The following is a 10,608-nucleotide window of genomic DNA, read 5'->3' on the forward strand; positions in this document are numbered from 1 at the left end:
TTTTCCTACTGATCACTTCCTCCAAGCCCCCGCCCCCGCTCCCACCCCCACCCAGCTGGTTCAGGCTTCAGAAGACTCTGAGGGATCTTTCTGCCTTTCCCTTGGTCTCCAGGCAGTGTGTGGGGTGTGCCCAGTACCTTAACACCTCGCTGTTTGCTGATTGCTGCCGCGTCCCCAGCCAGCTCACAGATACGATGACTTCAGCCTTAAGCTCTCTTAACGAGTATCCTCATTGGCTTCTCAATACCCAGGGGCCTTTTTTTTTTTTTTTTTTTTAACCCCCTGAAAGGGAAATGAAAGGTGAGTTTGCTGTTGCTTTGGCAACCATTTGAACCTCTACCTAACTCTCCAGAATGAGAACATATCTATTAATACATTCGATAGACTGGGGACTGGGGAGTTGAGTTACTCAATGTAATTTTTCTTCCAAGTTCAAAACAGCTCACCCGGCTCGGTTAAGCCTTTGGAGGCGCTGCGGTTAGAGGCTAGCAAAGCCAAGGGCAGCTGTTGCCAGAACCTGTTAGCAGAGGAGTTTAAACTGTACCCGCAACAGGTGGCGGCTGCTGCTGAGAGTGCGCTTGTGAGAAAGAATGGCGACTGCATGCAGAAAACTCCTGCAAAGCAGGCAAGTGGGAACTCTTCTCATTTTCCTGTGCTTATCTGTGGGGGGTGCGGCAACCATTCGCTATTCGGTGGCAGAGGAGATGGAGAGCGGCTCGTTTGTAGCTAACGTGGCTAAGGACCTGGGGCTGGAGGTAGGGAAGCTGGCTGCGCGTGGGGCGCGGCTTGTCTCCGAGGGCAATAAACTGTATTTCCGGCTCCACCGCAAGACGGGGGATCTGTTCGTGAAGGAGAAACTGGATCGGGAGTCACTCTGTGGCAAAGCTGACCCATGCGTTCTGCACTTTGAAGTAGTCCTGGTGGAGCCACTGCAGTCCTTTCGCGTGGAGGTCAGGGTATTTGATATCAATGACAATGCCCCGGTTTTCCTAAACAAGGAGCCTCTGTTAAGGATTCCGGAGAGCACCCCCCTGGGTTCGCGCTTTCCTCTGCAGAGTGCCCAGGATCTGGACGTCGGCCTCAACGGTCTCCAAAACTACACCCTAAGCGCCAACGAGTATTTCCACCTGCACACCCGCTTCCGCAGCCACGGGCCCAAGTATGCCGAACTAGTGCTGGATAAACCCCTGGACAGAGAGGAGCAGCGGGAAGTCAACATGACAATTACAGCTGTGGACGGAGGGTCTCCACCCAAATCTGGCACCGCCCACATCCGGGTGGAGGTTCTGGACGTCAATGATCACGTGCCCCAATTCTCTCGACTGCTGTACCGCGCTCAGGTACCGGAAAACAGCGCCAACGGTTCCCTGGTGGCTACGGTGACTGCCACCGACCTGGACGAGGGCTCCAACAAGGCGATAACTTACTCGTTAGCTCAAAATCCAGAAGTAATTCTCCAGACATTTCAGATTCACTCTGAAACTGGAGAGGTTCGACTAAGAGGGCCCCTAGATTTTGAAGCGATTGAAACATACGACATTGACATTCAAGCTACCGATGGAGGAGGCCTCTCTGCCCACAGCAAAGTCCTGGTGGAAGTGGTGGATGTTAATGACAATCCTCCTGAAGTTACAGTCTCCTCTGTGTCCAGCCCTCTCCCTGAGGACTCTCCACTGCAGACTGTCGTGGCCCTTTTCTCTATCCGAGACCGGGACATTCGAGTGGGAGGAAAAATCACCTGCTTCCTCAAAGAAGACCTTCCCTTTGCAGTCAAACCTACATTCCGGAACTCCTACTCACTGGTCACTGACAGAGGCTTGGATCGGGAGGAGGTCTCTGGCTATAATATCACCCTTGTTGCCATGGATACTGGACCACCCACTCTGTCCTCAGAGACTGTGATAGAGGTGCTAATATCAGACATTAATGACAACCCCCCAGTATTTCAGGAAGATTCCTACATCCTGACTGTTAGAGAAAACAACAGCCCTGCAGTTTTTATTGGCAAAGTCCGTGCTGAGGATCTAGATTTGGGTGAGAATGCCAAAGTAACATATTCCCTGTTGCCTCCAAAAAGTGGAGATCTATCAGTCTTTGCTTACATCTCCATAAATTCAGACAATGGGAAACTCTATGCACTGAGAACGATGGATTATGAGGCCATTCAAGATTTTCAGTTTGTGGTAAAGGCAACTGATGGGGGCTTCCTGTCACTGAGTAGCCAGGTTACTGTCAGAGTGGTTGTCCTGGATGACAATGATAACCGTCCAATGATCTTGTACCCACTGCAAAATGGCACTTTGCCCTGCAATGACCTGGTGCCCAGGTCTGCAGAGGCAGGCTACCTGGTGACCAAGGTGGTGGCAGTGGATGGTGACTCGGGTCAGAATTCTTGGCTTTCATATCATCTATTTAAAGCCACTGACCTTGGGTTATTCTCTGTTCAGCAACAAAATGGGGAAATCCGTACATTGCGGCAGGTATCTGAGAGAGACCCCATGATGCAGAAACTGGTCATTCTTGTTCAGGATCATGGCCAACCAGCTCTTTCTACTACTGCCTCACTTAACATTCTCCTGGTAGATGGCTTTTCTGAGCCCTATCTGCAGTTTCGGGATACATTTAAGCATCCTACAAGGGTAAATCCATCCACTAAATATTTAGTCATTTCTCTGGCTGTGCTTTCCTTTCTCTTTCTCCTCTCTGTCACAGTGATCTTCATTATACATATCTGCCAGAAGATTAAACACAGAGAAAAGTTCACAATTCAAGAGCATTTCTATGATGACTGCAATTTCTCTAACAACCTGGCACAAGGAGGAGCCAGTGGACCCATATCACAGCCTTGTCCCTATGAGATGTGCTCAGCCACTGGCACTAGCAATAGTGAGTTCCGGTTTCTTAAGCGCTTTATGCCCAACTTCCCTTTCCCCCATGGAACTGGAGACGCAAAAACAGAGGCTGGCTCCAGATTACCACCAGATTCTGATAGGAACAGGTCTCGGGGGTCAGAGGGCCATGCCCAAGTATCTGATGACTATATGTAACCATTACCCATGTCTCCTGTGGAAGTTCACTAGTTCTGGCTCTGGAAACACTTAGTTCCACAGAGATACTGTGTTATTTTGCCTTTAAGTTATTTTCTATTAGAAAGTTACACATGGTTAGGGGAAGAGAACTAGCTTCTAGTTTTGATGTATCAGAAAGCAATTAGGTTGAGAAGTAGAAATATAGTTTGTCATTATTCAGCAATTTCTAGATTTTTGTCCCTTGATGAGTAGAGATCATTTCTGAATCAATGTCTTGTACCACAATCATGCATTGGTGGTGCATTGGTGGTGAATGGTGGTCCTCAATAGATAACCAGATGGTAGGAAGAATAAAGAAGAAAAAGGATTTGCCGTATTTACAAATACAAAGGCAGATATAAGGAAGGCTAAAGAGATTCAGTTCAGGAATGTTTGGTAACATTAAGTTAGATTTCTTAATGGTTGTTGAGGAGCCTTAGGCCAGTCTTAGGTCTCTTTATACCTATCTCATTGCTCATCAGAGAACGGTTATCTAAATGTGGAGAATGAAAAGTGGATGAGGAAAAATACAGACTACAACAGGTAGATTTACAAAAGATATTAAAGGAAAAAGAATTCATTAATATCAACTAAGTGGCCTTAAAGAAAGATTTTCACCTATTATCAGAGTTGATCTTAAGCCATTTTCCCTTCTGAGCATGCTGATGTGATGACATACATGGAAACTAAGAAAGAGGTAGTTCCTAGCCTATCATTCATAAAATGGAGTAGGGAATCAAATTCAATTTCTTTTTGATCATCACTGTTCTGCATTTATAAGCTATTTTAAGTTCTCTCATTCTAAACTTAAAAAAAGAAAATATTAACATATTTCAAGGATACAATTAGCATTACCAATTGTGCCTTAACTAAGAGTTTGCTTTAATGAGTCTTTAGTTATGTACCTTATTTTATATAACATGTAAATGCAGACCCACAAGAGGTATAAGCACAATATTTGTACCTGGTATTCCAAGGGTAGAGCAGTACCTCTAGTTTGGGCAAATAGCTTCAATTACCTATTTAACTTTGAAATGTATATATATATATATATATATCTACATTTCTACTGGACGTTTCGAGTTACAACTAAAGTTTTTTAAAAGGATTTAAATTCCTTATGAGATAATTTTAGACTCATAAAAATGCAAGAATAGTATAGAGTTATCATATACTCTTCACCTGGCTTCCCTTAATGTTATCATCTTACATAACCATAGCACAGTCAACAAAATTAAGAAATTAATGTTGGTACAATTCTATTAACTAAACTACAAATGTTATTCAGATTTTACCCTACTGTCCTTTTTCTTTTCAAGGATCCAATCTAGGATCTTACAATGAATTTAGTTTCTACCATCCACCATCATCCCTTAACCTTTTGTCTTTCATGACCTTGAGACTTTTGAAGAGGACTGGTCAGTTATTTATAAAATGTCTCTCAATTTCTTCCAGTTACATTGAGATATAATTGACATAGCACTGTTTAAGGTATACAGCATACGATTACCACAATAAGCTTATTATTAACAAATATGTCCCTCAACTTGACATTGTCTTTGTTTTCTCATAATTAGATTGTTCTGCATTACTGGGAAGAATATTACAGAAATGCTACTGTGACCTTCTCAATCCATCATATCAGGGGGTACATGATGTCAAAATGTCTTATCTGGTAATGTTAATATTTTTTTTACTGTGGTAGAATATTAACCATTTTTAAGTATATAATTCAGTGGTGTGAAAGTGATGTCAATCTTGAGCACTTGGTTAAGATAACACCTGTCACGTTTATTTACTGTAATGTTACTATTTTTCCTCTTATAATTAATATGGGGAGAGATACTTTGAAACTACAATGCAAATATAATGTTTTTGCTTTAACTTTTGCCCACTAATTTTAGTATCCATTACTGGCTGTTTCCTGTGGCAATTAATAACTGTGGCAGTGAATGGTGAATTTCTGATTCCTTTTACACTAATTAACTGAAATTCTTTAAGGAATACTTGTCACTTCTCCTACATTTACATTTTACTCATTTCTTTATATATGGATTCATGGACATTTACTATATTATTTGAACTATATCCCAATGCTACCATTTTATGAGCAAACTCTTATGTGGGATGAAGAGCAGATTTTTAAGCCTGGAATTATCCATACAGAGCACAATTTATTCAAAATGAGTATTTCTTTGTAATAGTATGTTACATTATCTTAAAGCACGCATAAAAATCTTTTGTTTATGTTTATTTATAATGTTTTAACTTTAAATGAAAATTACATTAATTTGATCTGAAATTTCCATTAGTTATAAAATTAATAGCTATTAACTATGAAAATTTAAAATCAGACATTTATATATTTATAAGCTAAGTATAATAAAGATGTCATTTAAATAGATTTACAGGCTGAAATTAGACATATATATAAAATGGAATTGATCTCTTTGGCTTTATTTAATTCTACTAAAGATAAATATATATATTGCTTTCTCCGTGTCTGTGCTTTTTGTTGTTTTATATTTAAAGATAAATCTGTCTCATTCTCAAAAGCAAAATTTATCCATATAATTCTCATATATAAAGGTTTATTTTCTACAGAGTTGAATATCAAAGTATGTGATTAATCACACATCCTCTTCAGCCTACAATTTGACCTCATTTCCAAATCTATTTAACTTTTTATAATATTACTGAAATATTTGTTGTGTTTACAGAATACTGAAACATAATATTAAAAAAAGTAAAAGTAACAAGTGTTTTGTTTCAACTGGTGAAGCAAGCTAATGTTTTTATGTACCATGTTTTTCTCTAAACAGAGATAATAGATAAAATTTTAAATGCAAACACTAGAAATGAAGCAAATATAGCCACTGCAGAAAGATTCCTGAAGTTATTCATTGTAGTATGTTTCAGACCTATGGAAGCTGGAATACAAAGACTATATGCTAAACCTTATAGCTAATAGGCTCAATGAAATCAATTTTACTATTTTGGATAAGTACTATTTTGTACCATGTTGGATCAGAAGCCTAAGTCACTATTGTAAGACCTGATTCTAGACCATGTCTGGGTGGTCTAGGGATAAATACTTGGGGGGAGAGAAAGGATAGAGAATATACTTTTTAAAATGTACTACTTATAATGCAATTTTTAAAAAAGATACTTGTAAAGATGATTTCAGGACTACACCCACAAAATAGACAATTAATTATGGAAGAAACAAACCATGAGGCTGAAATAAAACTATATTTTATACATATATATGATTAGAAATTTTAGAAACAAAACATTAAGTCATGCAATAAAACCTCAGTAGATGGTATAAAATTTAGTATGGGAGTTACTGAAGAACAAATTAGTAAATTTGTACATAACTAAGGGATTCATCAATAACAGAACAAAAAGTAACAAACCACCCAAAACTTAATGGGGGGAGGGATATAGGCCTACCTCTTGAATATGTAAGCATCAAAAAATCTTGGGCCTAAGTTTTAAACTAGCCACAGAATACACAGAACAAAGATTGAAAACAGCCCTAGTATAGGCTCAGTTGATGATACAAAAGAAGAGAATGGAGGGAAAGAGAGAAAAGATAGTATTGACTCTGGTTCTTGCCAAGATGGCAAATTAGCATGACCTGCAGAAATCCTATTCCAATATCACAGGTCAAAACATCACCAACCTCTCAACAAAGAAAGCCCAGGTTGGTTTAATGGATGAATTCCAAACATTTCAAGAATAATTATCAATCCTTCTTAAACTCTTTCAAAAGAAAAACAGAACATTTCCAAACTTATTTTATGGGGCCAACATCACCCTGATACCAAAGCCAGACAAAGACACAAGAAAACCACAAGTCAATATCCCTGGATGAATATAGATACAAATAGCCTCAATGAAATACTAGCAGACCAAATTTAATAGCATATTAAAATATACAACATGACCAAATGGAATTTATCGCTGGGTTGCAAAGATGCGTCAACATATGCAAATGAATGTGATATAGTACATAAACAGGAGGAAGAACAAAATCACAAGATCATCATGATAAGATCACGGAGGCCTACAATGTGCTCAGTGACCCATGCAAGCATGAAATCTTCAACTGCTGAGGGGTGGAAGGCCTGAAGGGCGGTGGCCCCAGTGGCGGGAGCAGTAGCGGTACTAATGGTACCTCCTTCAGCCACACATTCCGTGGAGACCCTCACGCCATGTTTGATGAGTTCTTCAGTAGCCAAAATCCCTTTCATACATTTTTTGGGCAGCATAATGGGGAGGAAGGCATGGACATCGATGACCTGTTCTCCGGCTTCCCTATGGGCATGGGTGGCTTCACCAACATGAACTTTAGCCGCTCCCACCCAGCCCAAGAGCCCACCCAAAAGAAACAAGATCCCCCGTCACCTATGACCTTAGGGTCTCACTTGAAGAGATCTACAGCGGCTGTACCAAGAAGATGAAAATCTCTCATAAGTGGCTGAACCCCGACAGAAGAGCATCCACAGTGAAGACAAAATCTTGACCATCAAAGTGAAGCAGGGGTGGAAAGAAGGGAACAAAATCACCTTCCCCAAGGAAGGAGACCAGACTTCCAACAACATTCCAGCCAATATCATCTTTGTTTTAAAGGACAAGCCACACAATATCTTTAAGAGAGATGGCTCTGATGTCATCAGGATCAGCCTTTGGGAGGCTCTGTGTGGCTGTACAATGAATGTCCTCACTATGGATGTCAGGACCATACCTGTTGTGTTCAAAGATGTCATCAGGCCTGGCATGCAGCAAAAAGTTCCCAGAGAAGCCCACCCTCTCCCCAAAGTGCCCAAGAAACATGGGGACCTCATTATTGAGTTTCAAGTGATCTTTCCAGAAAGGACTCCCCAGATGTCAAGAACCATTCTTGAGCAGGTTCTTCCACTATAGTCAACCCGTGTTCCCCAAGGACTGACCAGGGACCTTTCCAGAGCTCAAGGATTTCCAGACCATTCCACCAGCTGTGGACCTGAAGGAGGGTTCAGGGATGGCTTTTGTACTACTGAATGTTTTCCAGAGAATATATTACAATCTTTCAAAAAAAAAAAAAAAATCACAGGATCATCCTAACCGATGCAGACAAAGTATTTGACAAAATTTAATACCCTTTCAGGATAAAAGCTCTCAACAAATTAGGTATATATAAGGAACTCTCCTCAGTACAATGAGGGCCATATATTAAAAGCCCAAAACTAAGATCATACAAAATGATAAAAAGCTGAAAGATTTTCTTCTAAGATCTAGAATAAGGCAAAGATAAAGATGTACACTCTCACCACTTCTATTCAATATAGTACTGGGAGTCCTAGCCAAAACCATTAGGTAAGAAAAAGAAATAAACATTCAAATCAGATAGAAAAAAAGTAAAATTATTTGCAGATAGCATGATCTTATGCACAGAAAACCCTAGAGACTCCACATTAAAAAAAAACTGTTTAGAAAAAATGAAATCAAAAAAAAAAAAAAAGAAAAAATGAAATCAGTAAAGTTGCAGGATACAAAATTAATGTACAAAAGTCAGTTGCATTTCTATGCACTAACAACAAAGTATCCAAACAGTAAATGAAGAAAACAATACATTACATTAGTATAAAAAATAATAAAATACTTAGAAGTAAACTAACAAGGAGGTGAAAGACTTGACACTGGAAAACTATAAAGCACAACTGGAAAAAAAACACAAATGGAAATCATCTTGTGTTTATGTATAGGAAATTAATATTCTTAAAATGTCTATTATACCTAGAGCAATCTACAGATTTAGTATGGATCTATCAAAATCCTAATGGCATTTCTTTCAGAAATAAATGCTAAAATTAACAGAACCACAAAAGACCCCAAATAGCCAAAGCAATTTTAAGCAAGAAAAATAAAGCTGGAGGCATCACATTTCCTTATTTCAAAATACAGTTCAAAGTCACAGTAATAGAAACAATATGGCACTGGTATAAAAACAGATGAATTAACCAACCAAACAAAATAGAGAGCCCAGAAATAGAACTACTCGTATATGGCCAGTCGATCTTTGACAAGGGTGCCGAGAATACTCAGTGGGGAAAGGACAGTGTCTTCAATAAAAGGTGTTAGGAAAACTGGATATCCACATGTAAAACAATGATATTGGGACCTTATACCATTAAAAAAGTTATCTCAAAATGGGTAAAGATTTAAATGTAAGAACTGAACAAGAACTCCTAGAAGAAAACCTAGAGAAAAGCTTCTTGACATTGGCCTTGGCAATTTCTTGGATATAATACCAAAAGAGGCGGCAGTGTGGGGACTTGAATCATAAACAGTTCACTATATTGATAAAACTTTCCCTACGTGATAGGAGTGGCTCACTGTGACTTATGCTGAAAACCTTTCCTTTTTAGAGCCAGGTAGAGGGCTCTACCAGAACCCAGTAAAACACCCTAGTCTCTGAGTTTCTAACGAGCTTCTCTAGCAGAGAGCATTTCCCACACGTTGTCATAGTTCATCACTGGAGGAATCAAGTGTGACCTGTGTAACTCCACAGGGAGAGAATTTTTAGATGCTTGTGCCTGCTTTCCTCCAGACTTCGCTCATGTCCTTTTATCCTTTGATTTAGCTTTGTACTTTTTTGTTCTAATATCTCTTGTTATTGTTTAGTTGCTAAGTCATGTCCAGCTTTTTTGTGACCCCATGGGCTGTAGCCCACTAGGCTCCTCTGTCCATGGGATTTCCCAGGCAAGAATATTGGAGTGGGTTGCCATTTCCTTCTCCAAGGGATCTTCCCCAGGGATCAAACCCTTGTCTCCAGCATTGGCAGGCAAATTCTTTACTGCTGAGCCACCAGGGAGGGTCCTGTGTGACTCCTCCTAGCAAATCAAAGCTGGGGGTGGTCTTGTGGATGCCTGATGTACCCCCTAAACTCATCTTATGATACTAAAACTTGTCTAGAAAAAAGAAAGGCTATTTCCCAATATCATTATCAACAGATACAAAAATTCTAAATAAAATATTGGCAAAACCAATCCCAATTTCTTGGTCACTCTACCCCTTCCTACTGACTCTCTCCCTCCACCATTCCCAATCACCCTTTTTTAAAATTAATTGATGGAATGACTGAACTGAGAAAAGAGCAATGATTAAACATTAGATACCAGGTTTCTCTGGTGGTTCAGTGGTAAGGAGTTCACCTACTAATGCAGGAGACACGGGTTTGATCCCTGGTCCAGGAGGATCCCACGTGCCACAAAGCAGCTGACCCTGTGTGCCACAACTATTGAGCCTGTGCTCTAGAGCCCAGGAGTCATAACTACTGAACCCATGTGTCACAATTACTGTGGCCTGCATGCCCTAGAGGCCATGCTCTGCAACAAGACATCACAGTGAGAAGCCCATGCACCACAACTAGAGAGTAGCCCTTGCTTGAAGCAACTAGAGAAAAGCCCATGCAGCAACAAAGACCCAGTGTAGCCAAAAATGAAATATAATTTAAAAAATTAGACTATAAGATTTTGACTTATAGTCAAAG

At 39.8% G+C, this 10,608-nt stretch overlaps 1 protein-coding gene and 1 pseudogene across 1 annotated transcript; both read left to right on the forward strand.

Annotated features, from left to right (window-relative positions):
* Positions 1-590: 590 nt before the first annotated feature.
* PCDHB1 (protocadherin beta 1) lies at positions 591-3,047 on the forward strand. The gene has a single exon (XM_061149433.1). The coding sequence runs from the start codon at positions 591-593 to the stop codon at positions 3,045-3,047; it is 2,457 nt and encodes an 818-aa protein (XP_061005416.1).
* A 4,094-nt stretch (positions 3,048-7,141) lies between these two features.
* On the forward strand, positions 7,142-8,000 carry LOC133061417 (dnaJ homolog subfamily B member 1-like; annotated as a pseudogene).
* The last annotated feature ends 2,608 nt before the right edge of the window (positions 8,001-10,608 follow it).

This window comes from Dama dama, chromosome 9 (genome assembly GCF_033118175.1).
Source record: "Dama dama isolate Ldn47 chromosome 9, ASM3311817v1, whole genome shotgun sequence".
In the NCBI taxonomy this organism is placed as follows: domain Eukaryota; kingdom Metazoa; phylum Chordata; class Mammalia; order Artiodactyla; family Cervidae; genus Dama; species Dama dama.